This window comes from Oncorhynchus gorbuscha, linkage group LG26, assembly GCF_021184085.1.
Source record: "Oncorhynchus gorbuscha isolate QuinsamMale2020 ecotype Even-year linkage group LG26, OgorEven_v1.0, whole genome shotgun sequence".
Classification (NCBI taxonomy): domain Eukaryota; kingdom Metazoa; phylum Chordata; class Actinopteri; order Salmoniformes; family Salmonidae; genus Oncorhynchus; species Oncorhynchus gorbuscha.
In genome coordinates, this window is record NC_060198.1 from 7,277,493 (window position 1) to 7,302,238 (window position 24,746).

At 41.2% G+C, this 24,746-nt stretch overlaps 1 protein-coding gene across 2 annotated transcripts in view; it reads right to left on the reverse strand.

Moving 5' to 3' along the window:
* Positions 1-7,907: 7,907 nt before the first annotated feature.
* The window catches only part of LOC124015574 (E3 ubiquitin-protein ligase NEURL1-like), a 92,789-nt gene continuing 75,950 nt past the window's right edge, over positions 7,908-24,746 (reverse strand). For both annotated transcript variants that reach the window (XM_046330892.1, XM_046330893.1), the window contains exons 5-6: positions 14,437-14,610; positions 7,908-12,533 (exon numbers count right to left, since the gene is read on the reverse strand). In XM_046330892.1, the coding sequence (XP_046186848.1) occupies positions 12,277-12,533; positions 14,437-14,610 (431 nt within the window). In that variant the 3' untranslated portion in view covers positions 7,908-12,276. The remainder of the gene's footprint in view (positions 12,534-14,436; positions 14,611-24,746) is intronic.

Below are 24,746 nucleotides of genomic sequence, written 5' to 3' on the forward strand. Positions count from 1 at the left end.
TTTTAACACATGAAGGTTTAATCCATCATCACAGAGTATTGCCTATCGACATGAACTATGACCCATCATGGTATAACAGAGTCATGGGATACTAAGACATCTTGATGACAGATTTGATATATATCGTCTAGAATATTATCAGACCTCATACCTGCTCCTAGCTATTACCATGTCTTACATGCTATTAATCCACTACTGACAGACATATTGGGGACATCAGAGGGATATTTGGAAGAGGCGGTAGCTGCCTGCAGTGTTTGGAGCCCCTGACCCTAAGCCTAGTGTCCTCCTGGAGGACCACGGTTGAACATAAACCACCTAGGCAGCTGGGGCCGTCCAAAACACATGATGTAACAGGTGCCACAAATCACATACCACTGAAAGCACCAAGTTCCACTGGACCACAGAAGGTCAGGGTTGTGTAGGTCTGGGTTAGCCTCTCTATTTGGATTCCTGTGTGTTTTACGACTATGCTGACGCAAACTGTTTTTAAATGATATCACTCAAACCCTTGACGAAAAAACAGCAATGTGTCTCGCTTTTTATTGATCTCTCTTAAGGTTTTTGATACAGTTGATACTAAAGCAGAGAGTGTCGCGCGTTAGTCTTTCGGTGCACACAGTTGCATGATTTGCTAACTACAGTTGAAGTCGGAAGTGTATGTACACCTTAGCCAAATACATTTAAACTCTGTTTCTCACAATTCCTGACATTTAATCCTCGTATAAACTCCCTGTCTTAGGTCAGTTAGGATCACCACTTTATTTTAAGAATGTGAAATGTCAGAATAATAGTAGAGAGTATGATTTATTTCAGCTTTTATGTCTTTCATCACATTCCCAGTGGGTCAGAAGTTTACATACACTCAATTAGTATTTTCTAGCATTGCCATTAAATTGTTTAACTTGGGTCAAACATAGCCTTCCACAAGCTTCACACAATAAGTTGGGTGAATTTTGCGTCATTCCTCCTGACAGAGCTGAGTCAGGTTTGTAGACCTCCTTGCTCGCAAAAGCTTTTTCAGTTCTGCCCACACATTTTCAATTGGATTGAGGTCAGGGCTTTGTGATGGCCACTCCAATACCTTGACTTATTTGGCCTTAAGCCATTTTGCCACAACTTTGGAAGTATGCTCGTGGTCAATGTCCATTTGGAAGACTCATTTGCGACCAAGCTTTAACTTCCTGACTGAGGTCTTGAGATGTTGCTTCAACATATCCACATAATTTTCCTACCTATGCCATCTATTTTGTGAAGTGCACCAGTCCCTCCTGCAGCAAAGCACCCCCCCCCGCTTCATGGTTGGAATGGTGTTCTTCGGCTTACAAGCCTTCCCCTCTTTCCTACAAACATAATGATGGTCATTATGGCCAAACAGTTGTATTTTTGTTTCATTAGACCAGAGGACATTTCTCCAAAAAATACGATCTTTGTCCCCATGTGCAGTTGCAAACCATAGTCTGGCTTTTTTTATGGAGGTTTTGGAACAGTGGCTTCTTCCTTGCTGAGCGGCCTTTCAGGTTATGTCGATATAGGACTAATTTTACTGTGGATATAGATACTTTTGTACCTGTTTTCTCCAACAAGGTCGTTTTACTGTGCTGTTGTTCTGGGATGGATTTGCACTTTTCGCACCAAAGTCCATTCATCTCTAGGAGACAGAACGCATCTCCTTCCTGAGCGGTATGATGGCTGCATGGTCCCATGGTGTTTATACTTGCGTACTATTGTTTGTACAGATGAACGTGGCACATTCAGGCACTTGGAAATTGCTCCCAAGGATGAACTAGACTTGTGGAGGTCTACAATTATTTTTCTGAGGTCTTGGCTGATTTCTTTGATTTTCCTATGATGTCAAGCAAAGAGGCACTGAGTAATGTAAAACAAAACTCAAAAGAAATGTCAAACAACATTTCAGCTAACCTAATCAAATTAAAATCACTAAACTGAAAAAAAACTCCACGAAGAAAAATTATTTAACCCCTATGGTCATAGGGAAATAGACTTAAAGCAGCATACCCTTAGTTAAAAGCAATGCCCTACTCCCTCTTCACAGTGGTCAAAATTACAAATATGGATAAGAAACATATTTACCAATTACACAAATTATTTTGAAAGTAGTATTAAAAATGACCATACATTTATTATCCAAATGGCTTTCCAATGCGGGTGATCAAGCCACAACAGAAAGTCATCATAAGGTCATAGGTCATACAAAATCCTTCAAAGCAGTGTTTTTCACTATATAATAAAACAATTTGCAAACAATAATCAACTAGTTGCAAACATTTTTGTATTTCCATGTTCCCAGAACATTCCTTTATCAAAATAATTTGCGTGTGTAATGAAAAGTGAGTGCCCCTTTCAATGTGGTAGTTTATGGCCCCAATTTCACTCACTCTCCCCAAGAGTATAGTCCCTGGAAACATTCCAGAGAGAGACAGTGAAATTTCAATTTTCCCAGAGAAAACACAAAAACACTTAGTATTCATTTACACTACATCGATTCAGAAACTCAAACGTGAACTATAAACCAAACCTAATGATAATTCCACTGTACCTCAAATCATTAATCATACGTTTTAATCAAATAAACGTATATGTATGATACAATGTTTAATTAAGTTAAATCAACTCCTAAAAAACATTTTAATCAGCAACCTAATAATTTCAAGAATTTAGTAAAAACTAATCCTGATTTTTTTAAACAAATCTAAAATCCTTCAAAAGTCGGTGCTGTCTCATCATCTAAAAATAAAAATAAACTTGTTTTTTCCCCCACTGATATCCACAAAGGTCAATACTGTTCAGCACATCCATTAATGATCTTCCTTTAGTCTGTACAGGGTCTGAAGTTCCAATGTATGCAGATGATACAGTGATAAATTCATGCAAATAACAAACTACACAAGAACTCACTACTATAGCACATCCATAATTAAAATCTATGATACTCCCCCACTCAACATACTAGTTTAGTCTTTGGCCCAATCTTGCTTTTCAACAGTCATACCCATTCAGTCTTCTGTCAACAAGTTGGCGTACTATTCAATCCAGCAACCATCTTTAATGACCTGACATTGTTCCACATAATGGAAACATACTATAACGTTAGACTACATGAACTTTCCTGCTCACATTAACTGGTGTTACTTAAACAATCAAACCAAGAATCAATAACCATCAGAATCTATCCTTACGACGTTTTATGATTCAGACATCCAGTTTCCCAATTCTCATAGCCTAACACAGTAAATATAAACGCCACAAATCTATGATGCCCACCTAGCGAATCAGCTGCTAGAAATACAGAAATAATGTACCTGAACAACGGTTAAAACAATCAGAGTAAGGTTATTGTATATTCAAACTAATAACGCAAATTTACGTTATTCTACAACAATCTACCTGCCTCCAGCAACTTTCCCTGACAATTAGTAGCCAACATAACAACTAACTCTCTTCCATACTTTCAACTAAACTTTCCAATTTCTTTTTCCCCCAGTGGGCAAAAATATAACCCCTCTCATTTCAACGTTTTTCCTTACCTCTATCGTAAGATTAAAACCCAACTTCATAACTTCCTCTTCTCACTTATGAAATGTATCCTATTTCTTTAAAAATAAATTATAACATGCGTCAGTCACTCTATAAGAATGAAAAACATTTCGGTAATCACTTCCTATCGCCATTCTCTCCCCGCTATCATTCAGAATTTCTTTAACTTAGGTAACTGTCTTCTCTATTGATACAGTAATTTAAGTACGACCCAATTCTCAATACATTATTCCAGCAGATAATTTAGTGAACAGACATCGTCTTGCATCAGAATTCGCTTCGTTATTATTTTAAGTTGAATTAGTCTATCAATTTAATCTAAACAATCTATTGAAAACGTTCAATTTATCTCTTATACAAACACTAGCGACCATAACTTTCCAGGCAAAACATACAAATAGATGATTTACAATCAAAAACTCTGAATTTAGCCAGCGACATGACTAGGAGTGGAACTCTGGCCTCCAGTGTGCCAGGTGAGAATCCTACCACTGAACCACTAATGCTATTGCAAAAAACTAAGATTCTCGGCATATAAACCCCATTTACAAAGTAAAATCAAAACACGTCACTATCGGTAATTCCCAGAAGAATAATAGCCCAATTTTAATAGTACAAACGTTACTCATATTCTCATACTCCAGCTATGATTCTCAAATTCCAAATGAATATATTAGCAATCAAAGAATAAAATCGTCATTAATGACTAGGAAAAGATATTGCGCCTTTTAATTAAAGTAGATTATGTTTACTTATGTGTTACGCTCCCCAGTTTATGTGTTGTAGTTTGTGTATTTGCATGTGTTTATTTCAGGAAATGGCTTCCTGAAATCCCTCAAGCAGCTGATTGGTCGACTCCATGGCTAATTGGAGAGCTGACCCTGCCCCCTCGTCAAGACACAGCTGTCTCCAGTTACACATTCATTCTGAAGCTATATAAAAGCCAGTGTTCTGTTCAGTAGATTTTGCTGGGAGTTCATTGCAGAGAGATTTTGCTGGGAGTTCATTGCAGAGAGATTTTGCTGGGAGTTCATTGCAGAGAGATTTTGCTGGGAGTTCATTGCAGAGAGATTTTGCTGGGAGTTCATTGCTGGGAGTTCATTGCTGGGAGTTCATTGCTGGGAGTTCATTGCTGGGAGTTCATTGCTGGGAGTTCATTGCTGGGAGTTCATTGCTGGGAGTTCATTGCTGGGATTTTGCTGGGAGTTCATTGCAGAGATTTTGCTGGGAGTTCATTGCAGAGAGATTTTGCTGGGAGTTCATTGCAGAGAGATTTTGCTGGGAGTTCGATTTTGCTGGGAGTTCGATTTTGCTGGGAGTTCGATTTTGCTGGGAGTTCGATTTTGCTGGGAGTTTGTTGCTCAGGTAGAGCTTATTTGATGTCCTTTGTTTCTTAGTTTGTTTGTGAAAATGGTTTAATATTCTGTTTCATTTGTTCCCAGGGGGAAGGGGAAGGCACCTAGGGAGTGCTTAGGCAAGAGGCCCGCGGGCATACATATACCCGTAGTATATTCATTGTCTAGGCACAATAGGTAAGACCTGGGCGGACCACCCCCTGTATTTTGGTTGGGGCACCAGGTGGTGCTAAATTAAGTAAGTATTGGTTAGGCAGGTAAGATAGGAGAGGGGGTGGCTTTGAAATGTACTTTCTTTGCTTTGGTTCCGTCCAGCCCCTTTTCCCCATATTACCGTGTAAAGGAATAAAGTCCTTGCAAACGGTACCACATTCTGCCTGTTGTCATTCTTACTTGCACCTACAGTCCATACCTTTTTCACTTCACGGAGAGTTTAGTTGTAGCAGGGTGTTGCGCTCCCTCTTCATAGAGGCGTGTGTAACATTATGCAACGTATTTCAATTACTTTACTACATCACATTAATCACGCAATGATAATTAGTTTGATGGAAAACCTTAGGCTTTGTACAACATTATAAATTACATCGAGCATCCCTCGAATTCTCTTTAACTTTATGGAAAACAGTTTATTCAATAAATCCCGCAACTTCTCTCATACTGGGAGGAAAAATTATAACATGTTCAGACCTTAAGGGCAGTTTAATTTAACATGTTTCACCTAGACGGAGATAATCCAATATGCGTTTTATAGTTACATCGTTAGGGTAAAATAACCAACAGTGGACACTCTAATCAGTTTCTAGAGTTCAATTTCCCAGATTTTGGGATTATTTTAATAGTGCCTAACTTAATCTTTATCATATCCATTTAAGATACCAACTCAAAACCTACGTACATCTACGAATGGGTGGTTTAAATTGTATCTAATCATTCTCCGCATTACTTTATACACACATACCATTTATCAATTTCAAATAATTCACAGAACCCATATAAAACTTTAAAAATCTTAGGTACTCACACAGAACTTTCACGATCATCCACACAGGATTGGTCAGATTTTCACAGAACTGTTCTGACGTCCACACAGAACATCAAAAGGTTTGCCCACACAGAGTCAACCCTACCCCAGAGTAACCCAGGGCATACCTGGCTAGCACATTTAAAATCATTGGAATTCCCCACATCTGAGGGTCACTTAGACAAATCACACAGATACACAGAATGAGGTCCTTCTTCAATAGGGCTTCACCAAGTGCCGTGTTTCACCTAGAACACACAGACCCCCTGGCCCATCACTCCGACAGACCTCACCAAATCCCCACCGTGATCAATTCAGTGTCAGGAGGGCTCTTGGTCACTGGCAACCGGACAGTGCAGAGCATCTTTTGAGTCTACAGAACCCCCAGATTACTCTCCTCTGACTCGGCCCTGCTTACACCGCCATGGTGCCTTCCTTACAAAGGAATTCACGCTCAGAATATACGTAACAGGCATAATTTAAAAACTTGACTTCAAATCTGTGTGTGGTTCGCTCACCTTTTTCTTAAAAAAAACTCCGTTCGAGATGTGGAATCCACTTGGCTCGCTTCCTCTTAGATCAAAGGTTGGTTCATCTGCTTCGTTCCCGAAGTGTGGTTCTCCCTGAGATCCCAAGTTTAGGGCATCCCTCGTGCACGATTTATTTACCTAGATTGTAGGAACGGTCACCGAGTGAAGATTCACATCCCCTCCTCGTCGCCAAATGTCGTGGAAATTTCCTCTATTTACCAAATCATGGGAGCAAACACCACACAAGTCAGAGTTAGTCATAAAAGTCCATCTTTAATTATATAGCATTTTGACTTTCAACAGTTCAGTATCTCTAATGAAAAGTTGAGAGTCTCCCCACAATGGCAAAATGGGATCCTTTATAGCAAAGATCACACATAGTCAGACAGCATAGACATAATTCATCGTTCAGCTTTGTCTCCTTTCTCAAACCCCAGAACCATAAACCAATCCTCCATATCAACAGGCCTATATCAAATTGTCATTTAGATACAACCAACCGTAAATACAACCAATCCTGGACAAACTCACGGAGAGGAGAATGAGGCTATAGGTTAAGATAGAAACAACATTAGAGGGAGCATAGAGGGAGCATAGAATGATTCCAGACACTGCCACCTTCCTTTCCCCACTTTGACCTCTCCCCTCTCTGCTGCCCATGCAACTTAGTCTTGACATAGAACAGATAACTGCAACCTCGCCACAGAATTTATACAAAAATACCATTCTGATGAGAAGTAACTTACACATTTGATGAATATAAAACATCTTACATATGTTACCAACAAATTCTGAATCTTCCACGACATGACTCCAACCTAAGTGTATGTAAACATCCGACTTCAACTTTATCTGTCTGATAGAACTCATTGCATTTGATGGGCTCATGTCTGTTAAATTGTCTGTCTGTAATGGTGTGCCCCGGAACTCTGTACTTGGTCCCCTCTTACTCACTATTCATATAATTAATTTAGACAAAAATGTGCAAAATACGCAAGCTCACTTTTATGCCGATGATACTGTTTTTTATTGTTGTGCCTCTTCTCTCACAAAAGCAATCAAGAACATGCAAACTGCTTATCCTCAATACTGACGAAACTAAACCTATGTTGTTTTCTTATTTTTCTCCTCAATTTTATGTCATCCAATTGGTAGTTACAAGCTTGTCTCATCACTGCCACTCCCGTACGGACTCGGGAGAGGCAAAGGTCGAGAGCCTGGACGAGAATCTCTAGTGGCACAGTTTTCTAAAGCAAGAAATTGACCTCTGAACCTTTCACCTTTTACTACCTGTCAGGGCAATGAGATTGAGACTGTAATCTCATATAAATATCTTGGAATTTTAATTGATGACGGCCTCTCTTTTAAATTGTATATTCAACAATTTACACAAACATTGAACCTGAACTTGGGATTTTATTTGAGGAATAAGGCCTGTTTTTCTTTTGAAGCCAGTAGTAGACTAGTATCAGCTACATTTATGCCTATACTAGACTATGGGGATATTCTATATTTGAATGCTTCCACACAGTGTTTGAGATCAATTGACACCCTTTACCATGGAGCATTGAGATTTATTTTAAACTGCAAAATCCTTACACACCACTGCACGTTATATAACAGGGTTGGCTGGCCTTCTCTAGTCAATTGTAGGCTCAGTCACTGGTATACTTTTATTTACAAAGACATTTTGGGTTTACTACCATTTCATTTGGGCATTTTTATTGTCCAGAAGGATGATTTGAGGCTGATTCCCTGACCTGTCAATGTTTTTAATTGTATGATTTTGTTATACTCTTGTGAATTCTATGTCGTTTTACTAGATTACCTGTAGTTTGGCCAAGGCGCTCTTGAAAAAGAGACTTCAAATCTCAATGAGCCCTTCATGGTTAAATAAAAGTTAAATAAAAAAATAAAAAATGACATTTACAGGATGAATTCAAATCAAGAGTATGGATATAATAAACAAGAATTTGTCATCAAGTGTATGTTATAGTTGGATATGTATGGGAGATAAGCCAATCATATTAAGATGGATATTGGAGATGTGATAGAAAATATAGAATTAGTCTGTAATCAAATGTATTTAATGTATGTTCTATTTAAGTTTTATGAGAAAAGCAGGCACAGACACTTCCTTGAAACACGTATGGAAAGTTTATTGACACAATCATCCGAATCACATTTAACAGAGCTCGCAAACAGATCACTTGGAAACTAGTTTTCAAATAAAGACATGTTTGCAAAGTATCTCAAACAATGGATGAGTCACAACATAGAACATATATTATTCTATATCATATAAAATAGGAGCAATCGTGTTTGACCTATAGCCTATGTTACATTTCTATGTGTAGCGTTCTGATCGACCCCTGAACTCTGTCTAAATGATGGCCTAGGAGATTAAAAAATATATATATATTTTTCAGCTAGTCTTCTATTGGTCCCAAAGTTCACTAACTAGGACGGAGTGAACAAACAACTCAAACAACTAAAAGACAGAAAATAAAAGTATATTTCCCAGGTGAAACCTGTCTAGAAGAAGGGGTTTTCTAAAATGGAGGACAGTAGAAGAAGAAAGCAAACACCCAAGTACTGTTGGATCTGAGATCCAAACACTTCAATGGAAAATAGATACAATACAGGGTCGACAAACAATCAGGAGAGAAACCAAAAATGTTTTTTTTTTTTTGTGGTAAATTGGTATCACACCGCAACTGGTTGGTGTTATAGTTAGGGCCCTGAGTTTTCCAGGTCACTAGTCCAGGAACAATTCTGGGCCCTGGTCATAGTATCTGTGTGGAGGGCTGAACTTTAAGCTACTGAGTACTGACACGAGTCAGACCACTTCAATTAATCCTGTATGTAGTAACTCAATAAATACGATAGGCAGCAATGTAGGTGCCTTGTTGATTTTGCATGATATTTCACTTTTACATGATTATAGGTTGTCAATGCCATTTATGACATGACCGTATGTCCAATGACTATTGTTTACATTAGTGGTTGCAGGTTCAATTCCTTGGATTAAGGGGCAGTAAAAACAAGTTTCAAGCTAGAGGAAATGACGTGTGTTTAGCACAGGCTTTTCAAATGACGAGGTGGATTAACACATGATTTTTTTATTGGGTTTCGGATTTCGTCGGACACTTAGTATCAGCACAATTTTTCTCTGCAATAGAATATGCCAGAGATTACCTATAGACAACCTATAGACCATTTAAAAAGTACAATCAGGATTCTTATAAAGTGACATTTAACATTGCCATACAACGACGGCCTTTAAACTATATACTTGGTAGGGGCTATAAAAACAAACCTGGTTTGGACTCGAAAGGAGGCATAAAAAAACAACGTATAAATTACAACATAATTCAGCGTCTGAATATTCAGGGTTTGTAAAAATGATTCATCTGTGCTTGTCTTGTACTCAAACGCAACAAGGTGTTATGATTGTATGCTGCAGGTACAAGATAATATCGTTCCTGGCTCTAGGATACACCGTCGAAGTAGAAATAGCGGATTATTTCATGGTTTCAATCAACCAGAAAACAAACATTACAATCATGACTATCATTCAACAACAAAAAAGCTGACAAAATATGTTTTTCTCTCTCGATACTACCAACCACACCAATAAAACGATTTGCCTCATTTGAAAACATAAATTAACATTCAAAATGTGAAAAAACACTTCAAGCAGTAGCGTATAATGTCATGAAACCACAAAGTTCTGTTTGTGAGTGTAAAGAGGACGTATACGAAACATCTGTCAGTATTTGCCCCAAAAACAAGGAACTGGCAAATACCGTTGCATCATTACATTCCAGATTCAATTGTCGATTATCTATTAATTACACCAAGATGCAAGATAAACGTGTTAAAAAGAAACGGCCTTTTCAGCTCTCGGCAGAAAGCTATGGCATATAGCTCCAGGACACACAAGCGTGATGGGAATTTCAATGGGATATATGACACATACTGATCAAAAAGGGGAAAATTCTTACTTTTACAAAATCACATTTTCAGGTAGTCTTGCATTGATGTGATAATTCGACTTTAGTGGAAATTACGATTCTCCTCAAAGTGATAAAAGTCATATGGGGTAAGTGACAACATGTGTAACCAAACTGTATATCAACTTGTAACATTGAGGAACTCCCATCTACCTCTCATAACCCTACATTAATGTGTGCAACTGTGAAGGGTATTTGTTGCTGGTTGAAGCACTATGCAGATGTTAGAATAGTACCGTTATAGGGCTTAGGGTTGTGTACATATTACTGACTGTATGTGATGCAAATGACCACTGACCAGTAAGTATTTTGAGTTATAAAAATAAGTTGGGGTCAATTCAGTTTTGTTACATGTGCTTCTTACCGTCTGAGTTTATCCTCTGAAGTCCTGTTTCGGAAAGCTTTTCTTCGGACACACAACATCGTATTTGGTATTTTAGTAAGGGGTCTTGGTGAAAAATATGAATAGAAACAAGGTATTATTTATCACACATCCGCATGTAACAAATGAACTGTTCATAAAATAAGGCAGGGGGCTGTGTCACGGATCGACGGTGGACAGTATTCCATGGCAACAATCACAGTGCATTGGGCTGGTGTCTGCGTAAACTGTCACCATTTTTGGGGCGTTAAACAGCTGGACCTGAGGAACACCCAATAAATGTACTTTCACTTCCTGCTTCCAAGTCACATGATGTGGGTACAAATTCTGGGATTGGATTGGGAGCTGAGGCTTCCAGTGACATGGTTTTGATGGTTGTTTAAATGTATTGTGTAAAATAATCTGTTTAGATGGGGCATTTCCGAGAGCGCAGTACTGACTTCAGTGCAACACACGACACTGCAGAGCAAGCAGATAGCGAGCTAGCGCAACAGGACAGCTACCACCAATGAATGTGCTATAGAACTACCACACAAATACATTTGGTTGAGAATATATGACCTACTATATAGGAGCAAGAGGTGATTACAGACCTCCTTCACACGTCATATACTTATGTCCCCATAATTCACAACTTTATACAACTGTGATCATCTTCCTATTGATGAATCCTATGACTACTGCAGAAATGCATCCCTATCCGGTCACGACGCTTCAGCAACAAATAAGTCCTCTCTTTTCCTCTGCAGTTTGCCTAAGTAACACACAGACAGAAGTTGTGCCATACTGAGACGTAGTGTTAATAAAGAACTGATCTGTAGACAAGGACGGCTATTTCCTGTTGTTTTGGTTTTCACAGACAGAAGTTAAAAAAGCAAATGTTGGAAGTTAACAGTCCTTCTGCTCTTAAACATAGATAGATCACCTCGAGACCAAAAACGTTGAATTGAAACCACCTCGTTTGCTCCCATGCAAACGAGCAAACTCGCGGCAGTCGTCTGGAAGTGGCTTCTCTTCCCTCAAAGTCTGAAACTTCCTGAATCCTTGGAGAGAGCAAGAAGAATGAACACTTCTAGTTGAGAGAGGAAGCTCTCGCCGCGGTTGCAAACCCCCCGCCACTTCAAAAGCCGTCACACACTGCGTCAGAGAGGGAAAGTGGAAATGTAAGAGACCTTTGCAGTGAAGGTCTACTAACTGTACCAGCCAACAAAAAATGGGTTTTTGAAACAAAAATTCTTCTTGAAACAAGATTCTTCCTCAATATCTATCACACAAAAGTACCAGAGTGAACTGTCCATTGTCCATTTCCCTGATCTTAAAAGTTTATCAAAGTCTTTTCCCAACGTCTTCCTCCTCTCCCCATTAACTTATGCCTGTGGCCCTCAGTTTCGGGGCCCTTAGCTTCAAAGGCCCCCTACGTGCTACGGTAGGTCTTAATGATGTCTTTGATTTGTCTCCTGCAGATGGGGCAGCAGGCGTTGGACATCTTCTTGAGTTTGACGCCGCAGGTGTAGCAGAGACACATGTGACCGCAGGCGTAGATGACCGTGTCCACGTGGTTCTCGTAGCAGATGGAACACTCATCTCCAGTCGGCCACCCGGGCCCTCTCCCGCTGCCTGATGGGAAGGTGGGCGACTTGGGGAGGCTGATGGGCGAGCTGGGGGTCGTTCCTGTTAGGGGGGACGTAGTGACGGAGGGAGGGAAGGAGGGAGAGGGAGAAAGAGAGAGACATTCTGCATGTACACTACAGGTCAAAAGTTTTAGAACACCAACTCATTCAATGGTCTTTCTTTCTTTTTACTATTTTCTACATTGTAGAATAATGAAGACATCAAAACTATGAAATAACACATGGAATCATGTAGTAACCAAAAAAGTGTTAAACAAATCAAAATATATGTATTCAAATAGCCACCCTTTACCTTGATGAGAGCTTTGCACACTCTTTGCATTCTCTCAACCAGCTTCACCTGGAATGATTTTCCAACAGTCTTGAAGGAGTTCAACTGAGCACTTGTTGGCTGCTGAGCACATGTTGGCTGCTTTTCCTTCACTCTACGGTCCAACTCATCCCAAACCATCTCAATCTGTTTGAGGTCGGGGGATTGTGAAGGCAAGGTCATCTTATGCAGCACTCCATCACTCTCCTTCTTGGTAAAATAGCCCTTACGCAGCCTGGAGGTGAGTTGGGTCATTGTCCTGCTGAAAAATAATTTATAGTCCTAATAAGCCCAAACCACATGGGATGGGGTATTGCTGTGGTAGCCATGCTGCTTGGGTGCCTTGAATTCTAAATAAATCACAGACAGTGTCATCAGCAAAGCATCCCCACAACATAAGACCTCCTCCATGCTTTATGGTGGGAAATACACACATGGAGATCTGTTCACCTATTCTGCGTCTCACAAAAACATGGCGGTTGGAACCAAAAATCTTCAAATTGGACTCCAGACCAAAGGACAAATTTCCACCGGTGTAATGTACATTGCTTGTGTTTCTTAGCCCATGAAAGTCTCTTGTTGTTATTGGTGTCCTTTAGTAGTGGTTTCTTTGCAGCAATTCAACCATGAAGACCTGATTCACACAGTCTCCTCTGAACAGTTGATGTTGAGATGTGTCTGTTACTTGAAGTCTGCGAAGCATTTATTTGTCCGCAATTTCTGAGGCTGGTAACTCTGAAGAACTTATCCTCTGCAGCAAAGGTAACGCTGGGTCTTCCATTCCTGTGGCGGTCCCCATGAGCTTGATGGTTTTTGCGACTGCCCTTGAAGAAACCAAGTTCTAAGTTCTTGAAATGTTCCGTATTGACTGACCTTCAGGTCTTAAAATAACAATGGATTGTTTCTATTTGCTTATTCTTGCCATAATATGGACTTGGTCTTTTACCAAATAAGACTATCTTCTGTAAACCATCTCTACCTTGTCACAACACCACTGATTGTCTCAAACGTATTAAGAAGGAAAGACGTTCCACAAATTCACTTTGAAGAAGGTACACCTGTTAATTGAAATGCATTCCATGTGACTACCTCATGAAGCTGGTTGAGAGAATGCCAAGAGTGTGCAAAGCTGTCATCAAGGCAAAGAGTGGCTGTTTGAAGAATCTCAAAAATAAAATATATTTTGATTGGTTTAACACTTTTTGGGTTACTACATGATTCCATATGTGTTATTTCATAGTTTTGATATATCTTCACTATTATTATACAATGTAGAAAATAGTAAAAATTAAGAAAAATCCTTGAATGAGGAGTTGTTCTACAAATGTTGACCAGTAGTGTATGTATTGATGTAATGGATCTAATCTACAGTGTTGATCAATACATTCCTTACAATAAACACAGTACAAATCCATTTTACCACTGTTGTTCTACTATGAAGGCAGCCTCACATGATGTAACTACAACAGTATACGAGACATTGTGTCCTCCCGCTGCACAGCACGAGAAGCAATGTACTGAACAGACTCACCACCCAGGACATTTGCTACCTAGTGTCCCCCTCTCTCCTCTCTTAACCCCCTGCAGTGGGTTTGATAGTTTGATTAATAGAGTGGCTCTGAAAGGTACAGACCTCCCGCAGAGCCACCACAGTAGACCGCTGAGCTGGGGCCTCCCAGGCCTCCGTTAAGGACCGGGTCGGAGCTTCCACTACCCAGGGCCAGGGCACTGGGGGTGTGGGGGGAGGAGGAGGGAGAGCTGGGGTTGGAGGGAGGCCGCGCCGGCTGGTCCCCGAGATGTGTGGAACCTGGAGTCCGAGAACAGACAGAGAGAAAATAGATGGTTATGAAAGCATAGAGTTCAAATATAGGCACCCCAACTAAAGGCACCTCAATTATAAGCACCTCAAATATAGGCACCTCTAGTACTGTAAGTGGACTATCCAGTAGGTTCTACATTGAAGAATGATCCTATATCATAAAGAACCGAGAAAAATAAAGATTGTTATTACTATTTTGATGTATTATTATTATTGTTTTATTCTTTTAAAAATAATCTCTGGTAATATTATATGTATATATGTTTTCTTTTTTCCCCCCTTTCTCTAATCACCATTACAATGCTTTTTTTTTTAAACTGTCATTATTGGTGTCGTTTTCTCACCTGGTTTTAGCAACAGTGGCCTTGTTCATTCATGCTAATAAAGCTTATTTGCATCTGAAAGAAGAGTTGGTATGTTATAAAGACATGGGCCTACAAAGATCAGAGGGGGTTTTCTCTAAGTGTGCTATACAGTAGACAGATGAATGATCGTATGATCAAGTGAATGGCTTTTCAATAACTTTTGGGGATTACTAGCGTGAAGTTTAGGGAGATATGTGAGGGGTTTGTCACGTTCCACTCTTTTTTTAAACAGTTTTTTATTTGACATCCCCTGTTTCTGTGGTGAAGGCAGGGTAACAAATGGAAATTCCGAGTCCACGTTTAAGAAGCACATATTAGGATGCCAGTGATGGCTGGGGTGAGGGGTCATGTTTCAGAGACCCCAGCCCCAGTGTGATTAACATGACATATTGGGTTCCAAAGTCACAGACATGGACACATTAAGTAAGTCTGGCTGCGTCAGACATACAGTACATGCCTGTACATTTTTTATTTTACCTTTATTTGGCAAGTCAGTTAAGAACAAATTCTTATTTTCAATAACGGCCTAGGAACAGTGGGTTAACTACCTGTTCAGGGGCAGAACCTTGTCAGCTCGGGGGTTTGAACTGGCAACCTTCCGGTTACTAATCCAACACTCTAACCACTAGGCTACCCGGCTACCCTGGATGAAATACAGTACATGCCTGTACATGGATGAAAGAGGATACGTCAGACATACAGTACATGCCTGTACATGGATGAAGAGGATACGTCAGACATACAGTACATGCCTGTACATGGATGAAGAGGATACGTCAGACATACAGTACATGCCTGTACATGGATGAAGAGGATACGTCAGACATACAGTACATGCCTGTACATGGATGAAGAGGATACGTCAGACATACAGTACATGCCTGTACATGGATGAAGAGGATACGTCAGACATACAGTACATGCCTGTACACCGATGAAGAGGATACGTCAGACATACAGTACATGCCTGTACATGGATGAAGAGGATACGTCAGACATACAGTACATGCCTGTACATGGATGAAGAGGATACGTCAGACATACAGTACATGTCTGTACACCAATGAAGAGGATACGTCAGACATGCCTGTACATGGATGAAAGAGGATACGTCAGACATACAGTACATGCCTGTACACCGATGAAGAGGATACGTCAGACATACAGTACATGCCTGTACATGGATGAAGAGGATACGTCAGACATACAGTACATGCCTGTACATGGATGAAAGAGGATACGTCAGACATACAGTACATGCCTGTACATGGATGAAGAGGATACGTCAGACATACAGTACATGCCTGTACATGGATGAAGAGGATACGTCAGACATACAGTACATGCCTGTACATGGATGAAAGAGGATACGTCAGACATGCCTGTACATGGATGAAAGAGGATACGTCAGACATACAGTACATGCCTGTACATGGATGAAAGAGGATACGTCAGACATGCCTGTACATGGATGAAAGAGGATACGTTAGACATGCCTGTACATGGATGAAAGAGGATACGTCAGACATACAGTACATGCCTGTACATGGATGAAGAGGATACGTCAGACATACAGTACATGCCTGTACATGGATGAAGAGAATACGTCAGACATACAGTACATGCCTGTACATGGATGAAGAGGATACGTCAGACATACAGTACATGCCTGTACATGGATGAAGAGGATACGTCAGACATACAGTACATGCCTGTACATGGATGAAGAGGATACGTCAGACATACAGTACATGTCTGTACACCGATGAAGAGGATACGTCAGACATGCCTGTACATCGATGAAAGAGGATACGTTAGACATACAGTACATGGATGAAGAGGATACGTTAGACATACAGTACATGCCTGTACATCGATGAAAGAGGATACGTCAGACATACAGTACATGCCTGTACATGTATGAAAGAGGATACGTCAGACATACAGTACATGCCTGTACATGGATGAAAGAGGATACGTCAGACATACAGTACATGCCTGTACATGTATGAAAGAGGATACGTCAGACATACAGTACATGCCTGTACATGTATGAAAGAGGATACGTCAGACATACAGTACATGCCTGTACATGGATGAAAGAGGATACGTCAGACATACAGTACATGGATGAAGAGGATCCGTTAGACATACAGTACATGGATGAAAGAGGATACGTCAGACATACAGTACATGGATGAAAAAGGATACGTTAGACATGCCTGTACATGGATGAAAGAGGATACGTCAGACATACAGTACATGGATGAAGAGGATCCGTTAGACATACAGTACATGCCTGTACATCGATGAAGAGGATACGTCAGACATGCCTGTACATGGATGAAAGAGGATACGTTAGACATACAGTACATGGATGAAAGAGGATACATTAGACATGCCTGTACATGGATGAAAGAGGATACGTCAGACATACAGTACATGGATGAAAGAGGATACGTTAGACATACAGTACATGGATGAAAGAGGATACGTCAGACATACAGTACATGCCTGTACATGGATGAAAGAGGATACGTCATACATACAGTACATGGATGAAAGAGGATACGTCAGAGAAATGATGTTTGTATCTGAGGACCAAGTGGTTCCTTAACATTGGTTTGACGGTTGGTTAGTTAAATGGTTGCTAGTGATTGAGTAGAAATAATTTATATAGACTGAGCAAGATTGAGTGTCGCTATTGTTTTTTTTAAAGGGGGATCACCTAATCAAAAGTGATACCACACCAAAAAAAATGTAATTTATTTCTAGACTGTATTCATGTAGACATATTTTAGTAGACATATTGTATGCATCCAGGCATTGTTAGTCTTGCGCTGACCCGCAGGAGTTGTAATATGAGACCAATTGTTTTATTTTTGGTTTAAGTAGGCACTAACAGAATGACTATTTAATGTTTAGTAAATTACTATGAAAATTGTCTGTCTTGTTGAGTGTACGTGTCATAATTAAAATAGAAAAATGAATAAAAGATTATCAAATTCGCTTGGAACAATGGAAATGGCTATAGTCACCATTCGGCCCGAAAGCCACACCATCCAAAAACATGGACATCATCAACAACAACAGCAAACAAACAAGCCACAATGAACTACAATGAATCCTTGAACATTTCAATAACATGTTATTTTAAGACACGAGGGATGAGAGGAGGAATAGTTCATCAAAGCCTATGGGGACTGTGGTAACTGGGAGTGACCTCCATGGTCTTTCTCAGCGCGCTATGTCTGTTTTTCTGGATGGCATGATGGAAGAATGTGAAAAATGAGTCGTCTGGTGTGTGGCCCATGGTCCATCATTAAGACTGCCGTCAGCTGACAACATGGCGACCGGCCACCGTTTCTGGCATCTCTCTGGGAGCGATTGATCTATGGCCAGATCCAAAATGGCTGTCTTTCTATGCTCACGAACACTGGAGAGGCTGTCGACTAGGCCAGTGGTTCCCAAACTTTTTCACTTACTGTACCACCAACTCAATTTACCCACTCGTGCATTTTATCAGTCGGCCTATGGTCTCATGAGTCTTCACAAGTACACCGTGTGGATAGGCCAAGTACCGCCAAGGGTCCTAGTACCCCTGGTTGGGAACCACTGGACTAGGTGGCCATTTTGGTTCTGCGATAATGCTAACATAATGCATTAGGACCCATGTTGGCTGTAATACTGATCTCTGTTACCTGATGACTGACTGACATGGTGCATTACGTCATGTGGTAGGTAGGCTGCTCTGTACAAGTCTTGTGGAGTCTTTGAGGTTTTCTAAATGGGGCTGTATGTGCTGGTATAGTTGGAGAGGAGGGTTAAGACCTGGGCTGTTTGTTTGTGTAGAGGGTTGCTCTGGTGCCCCTAGGCTCTTGGTGCCTCAGTGTGTGTGTGTGTGTATATGTCTAAGTGTGTGTGTGTTTATACGGTGTGTTTTTAGATGGTCATTTGTAGAATGTCTATGTATAACGCACACTCCCATAACTACCCTTAGTTCGTACGGACACACCCTTATCCTCCTTATAAACTACCACTACAACTACTATTCAGAGTCCCCCTACGATCATATTACTACTACGCCGACAGGTCCCCCTGTGGACTCTAACCCAGAGGTGTGGTGGTGGTGCCGAGCCTCTCTCTGTCCTCCATCTCTCCCATTTTAATCCCCTATCTGGCTTGTCCTCAGCAGCTGACCTAGGATCAGTGGAGCCCAGCCCCGATCCTCCTGTTCACTCCCAGATTAATTTAGAGAGGGACTGTAGACAGCTGTGGCGGCTCACTCTCCGCCTCCCAAATGGCACCCTATTCCCTATGTGGTGCACTACTTTTGACTGCACTACTTTTGACCAGAGCTCTATGGGCCCTAGTAAAAAGTAGTGCACTATATAAGGAATAGGGTGCCATTTGGGACACAGGGTGTTTATTAAGAAGAGTATGTTTGTCCAGATCCTCTAAAGCAGTCTGCTATGGCAGGATTCTGAGGAATGTGGGCTATGTGACACTGAGACTGGGACATACTTTGACTCAACAACACTGGGTCACACACTGTCGCAGCACCTCGATGGGGTTGTGGCTTCAAAATGGCCGCTTGGCCCTACAGTCATGGTTGTGACTGAGGATGTCCTTTGTTGTCATATAGTGAGTGACCTTAGGTCATCATAGGTCTCCACATCTTAGAAGAGGAGTGTGGGATATCCTTGTAGGGATCTGTTCAGTGGTAGACTGATGAATAGGAGGAGGGGAAGATGGGAGGAGGAAAAGAGGAGAGTGGGGTTGTAAAGTGGTTGCTTATCTTTCTACATCCATTGATCTTTCTGAAACACGATATCCAAAGAAACTTTAAGAGCTTTGAGAGGTTTGGCGACTGTATATGGGTGGTCTTTAAGTTGGTTGGCAGCACCATTTTCTACATTTAGGCTCTCAATGGTAATTTGTCAAATATATATATATATATAGGATAGTATATACTGTATATATAGTTAAAGCTGCAATATGTCACTTTTTGGACGACCTGACCAATGAGAGTTAAAGATCTGTCATTCTCATTGAAAACCAGCAGTAGATCAGATGTGGTTTAATGCTTCCTGTGCTTTGTTTGATTTCTGTGTCTATTACCAGTTTCAATCAGCTGAAAACACAATATGTTTGTTTATGGAAACGATATTTCACAGCGGTTTACATGGTACAATGATTCTCTACACTATACATACTTGCAGGCATGTGGAGAGTGTGTGTGAGAGACAGGATATTATCTGGCCCGACATGAAGTGAGTGATTTTATCAGTGCTCTGGTGCTGGAAAATGTTTTGCAACATCCAGGTGTTTATAGCCCTGACATCTTAACATCCAGGTGTTTATAGCCCTGACATCTTAACATCCAGGTGTTTATAGCCCTGACATCTTAACATCCAGGTGTTTATAGCCGTGACATCTTAACATCCAGGTGTTTATAGCCCTGGCATCTTAACATCCAGGTGTTTATAGACCTGACATCTTAACATTCAGGTGTTTATAGCCCTGACATCTTAACATCCAGGTGTTTATAGCCGTGACATCTTAACATCGAGGTGTTTATAGCCCTGACATCTTAACATCCAGGTGTTTATAGCCCTGACATCTTAACATCCAGGTGTTTATAGCCCTGGCATCTTAACATCCAGGTGTTTATAGCCGTGACATCTTAACATCCAGGTGTTTATAGCCCTGACATCTTAACATCCAGGTGTTTATAGCCCTGACATCTTAACATCCAGGTGTTTATAGCCCTGACATCTTAACATCCAGATGTTTATAGCCCTGACATCTTAACATCCAGGTGTTTATAGCCCTGACATCTTAACATCCAGGTGTTTATAGCCCTGGCATCTTAACATCCAGGTGTTTATAGCCCTGGCATCTTAACACCCAGGTGTTTATAGCCCTGACACCTTAACATCCAGGTGTTTATAGCCCTGACATCTTAACATCCAGGTGTTTATAGCCCTGACATCTTAACATCCAGGTGTTTATAGCCCTGGCATCTTAACATCCAGGTGTTTATAGCCCTGGCATCTTAACATCCAGGTGTTTATAGCCGTGACATCTTAACATCCAGGTGTTTATAGCCCTGACATCTTAACATCCAGGTGTTTATAGCCCTGACATCTTAACATCCAAGTGTTTATAGCCCTGACATCTTAACATCCAGGTGTTTATAGCCCTGGTATCTTAACATCCAGGTGTTTATAGCCCTGACATCTTAACATCCAGGTGTTTATAGCCGTGACATCTTAACATCCAGGTGTTTATAGCCCTGGCATCTTAACATCCAGGTGTTTATAGCCGTGACATCTTAACATCCAGGTGTTTATAGCCCTGGCATCTTAACATCCAGGTGTTTATAGCCCTGACATCTAAACATCCAGGTGTTTATAGCCGTGACATCTTAACATCCAGGTGTTTATAGCCGTGACATCTTAACATCCAGGTGTTTATAGCCCTGGCATCTTAACATCCAGGTGTTTATAGCCCTGACATCTAAACATCCCTGCTATCAGATGTTGGTATCTGTAGGGCGGTGAGTGTGTATATGTGTGTGTGTGTGTGTATGTGTCCATTAAGGTCCCTTTCAGAATATTGAGTTGTACCCCCCCTTTGCCGTCAGAACAGCCTCACTGGTTGGGGCATGGACTCAACAAGGTGTCGAGAGCGTTCCACAGGGATGCTGACCCATGTTGACTCCAATGCTTCCCACAGTTGTGTCAAGTTGGCTGGATGTCCTTTGGGTGGTGAACCATTCTTGATACACACAGAAAACAGTTGAGTGTGAAAACCTCAGCTGCATTGCAGTTCTTGACACAAACCGGTGCGCCTGGCACCTACTACCATACCCCGTTCAAAGGAACTGAAATCTTTTGTCTTGCCCATTCACCCTACATACACAATCACAAACAATCCATGTCTCAATTGTCTCAAAGCTTGAAAAAGATTATTTAATCTCCTCCCCTTCCTCTACACTGGATTTAACAAGTGTAGCTTTCACCTGGATTAACCTGGTCAGTCTATGTCATGGAAAGTGTGTGTGTGTGTGTGTGTGTGTGTGTGTGTGTGTGTGTGTGTGTGTGTGTGTGTGTGTGTGTGTGTGTGTGTGTGTGTGTGTGTGTGTGTGTGTGTGTGTGTGTGTGTGGTATTAGAGACTAGAGAGATCATGTTTACTGTAAGCACAGACCGCTGGATGATACTAACTCACGTCATATGCTGCCCTTTATCGCTCATTAAAGTCCAGTGGTGTGTGTGTGTGTGTGTGTGTGTGTGTGTGTGTGTGTGTGTGTGTGTGTGTGTGTGTGTGTGTGTGTGTGTGTGTGTGTGTGTGTGTGTGTGTGTGTGTGTGTGTGTGTGTGTGTGTGTGTGTGTGTGTGTGTGTGTGTGTGTGTGTGTGACTGCTAGGGAAGAGAAGGACATCAGAGTCACTAGACACGGAGAGTGAGAGAAGGTGAGAGAGAGAGGGAGAGGGGGGGGGAGAAAGAGAGAGAGAGAGAGGGCGAGAGATAGAGAGGGCGAGAGAGAGAGGAAGAGAGAGTGAGAGAGAGAGGAAGAGAGAGCGAGAGAGAGAGAGAGAGAGGAAGAGAGAGTGAGAGAGAGAGGAAGAGAGAGCGAGAGAGAGAGGAAGAGAGAGCGAGAGAGCGACGTCAGGAAATGTGAATAAACGGCCAACCATGCCAGACCCAAGGATGTTTCAATGTTTCAGTCTGAAGGAGGGAGAAAAGAACGAGGGAGAAAGAAAGAAAGAAAGAAAGAAAGAGAGAAAGAAAGAGAGAATTACAGTGGCTGGAGTAGCTGTGGGTGTCGGGCGAGACTGTTCACTTGAGCGTGAACGAGCTGACATTCTAATGGAATCTATAATGTATGGGGAGAGTGTCAGAGTAATAGTGTCCTATTTCTCTACTGCTGTTCTCTCCCTCCCTCTAACATCTCCTCCACTATCACACCATCAGTCTCCCCATTTACAGATGTAGGACCTTCATTTGATCACCCTGTTGCACGACAGGTCATTTAAAACGTGTAGTGTAGATTATAAACAACATTGATTATAATCCACATAATAATTCACATTCATTTGTATTTTCATTTGCTTATCCAATCATCCATTCACTCATTTATTCATTACTCTTAATCATTCATTCGTGAACTGTTCAATCATTAATGAATTCATTCATTCGTTCGTTCATTCTCTCTGAATATCAAATTGTTGCTTCTTAGCGGGCACGCTAGCTAGGAGCCCTAATACTTGACCTTCGGTGTTCACTCACCCTACCAAGGGCACTCCCCCACTAGGGGAGCTCAGGGATTAGTGGACCTCATGTCAGTGCACAACACACACACAGCTTAAGCCAGTTTAAAGGAGCACTCCCAAATGTACACGCTGCCCCACGGGACAAATCCAGGTAAACCTGAAAGCCTATAAAAACACATTTAGACCTGCCGTCACATACACAGACAAGACACTTCCTAACGTTGAACAACTGGAACATAAAGGTGATTTACTATCTATCAGGGTCAGACGGAATTCCTAGATTTGTTCGGATGAATGATTGTAGTGCAGAGTCTCTAGAACGGCTTCTTCATGTTGCCGTAAGCTCCTCGTAAGGCGATCCGTCCTAAAAGAAACTCAGCAGTATTCAGGCAGTTTCTGTTGTCAACAAGAGAACTTCCTTGAACTCCTTGAAAAAAATGGAAGAAGTAGCCGTTGTGCTTCTAGCCAAATGTTTTTAAAAGCACGTGTGATGTACCAGCACAACAGACAATCAGAACAAACCACAACACCATAACCATCTCTCTATGCAGCTAACGAGTTCCTAGTAATAAACAAAAGCACGGTAAGAAGAACCATAGGGGTGCATTTCCTGTGCACTTTTCATGTAGGCCCATAGTATTGACCGTTGGCTTAGTGCCACTGCGGTTGCCCGATCTATCAATACCCCAGAGCCACACTCCAGCCTCAGAAAGTGTGTAGTGTGCGCTGCAGCCCTAAGTGTAATGTATTGCTGTGGCTTTCATTGATCGCGCTGTCAGCCACCTACCTCCCTGTGTGTCTCCAGAGTGCCTAAAGGAGCAGACCAGATCCAAAATGGCGGCTGTGTAATGTAATATAATGAGAACAGTGCTAACAGGGCGGCATGAGGGCATGTCGATGCCTCGCTAACTGCTGTGACCTCCATGGCTGCATGGAGAATAAGCGTGTTAGTATGAGGGCAAGTGACAGGTGGGCAAACAAGCAGCACTTAATGAAAATACCATGTTAGCATTATATATCAGCACTGTAAGGTGTAGTATCTCTCCCTCCCTCCCTCCCTCCTTTACTTCACTGAGAGGAAAGAGGGATATATTTATGCGGCGCTTGATTCGTCCTGAGAAGCAAAACAATGATGACACATTGATGAGGTTGTGCCTGATTTGGTTGTGCGGCTTCGTAATTGGACTGTTAAAATAAGACAGGCCATCAACCTTCCCAGTCCTTCTACATGATACACCTAACAAAGATGTGTCATTTTTTAATTTCCGTTTGTCCAATCTCCGGAAACGCTCTGCCAAATTTTAATTTGCATGTAATTATGGCTCAATAAAAAAAGCCATTATGTCATAGAAGGATTTAGGAGTGAACATTCGCTGTTCTTTAGTTTTGACCGTTTGTCTGCCCTTTTCACAGACTATGTAAAGAGGGATCTTGTGCACCAGTCGGCTTGATAGGGGGCCTACAGGTGTAGGATCTACATT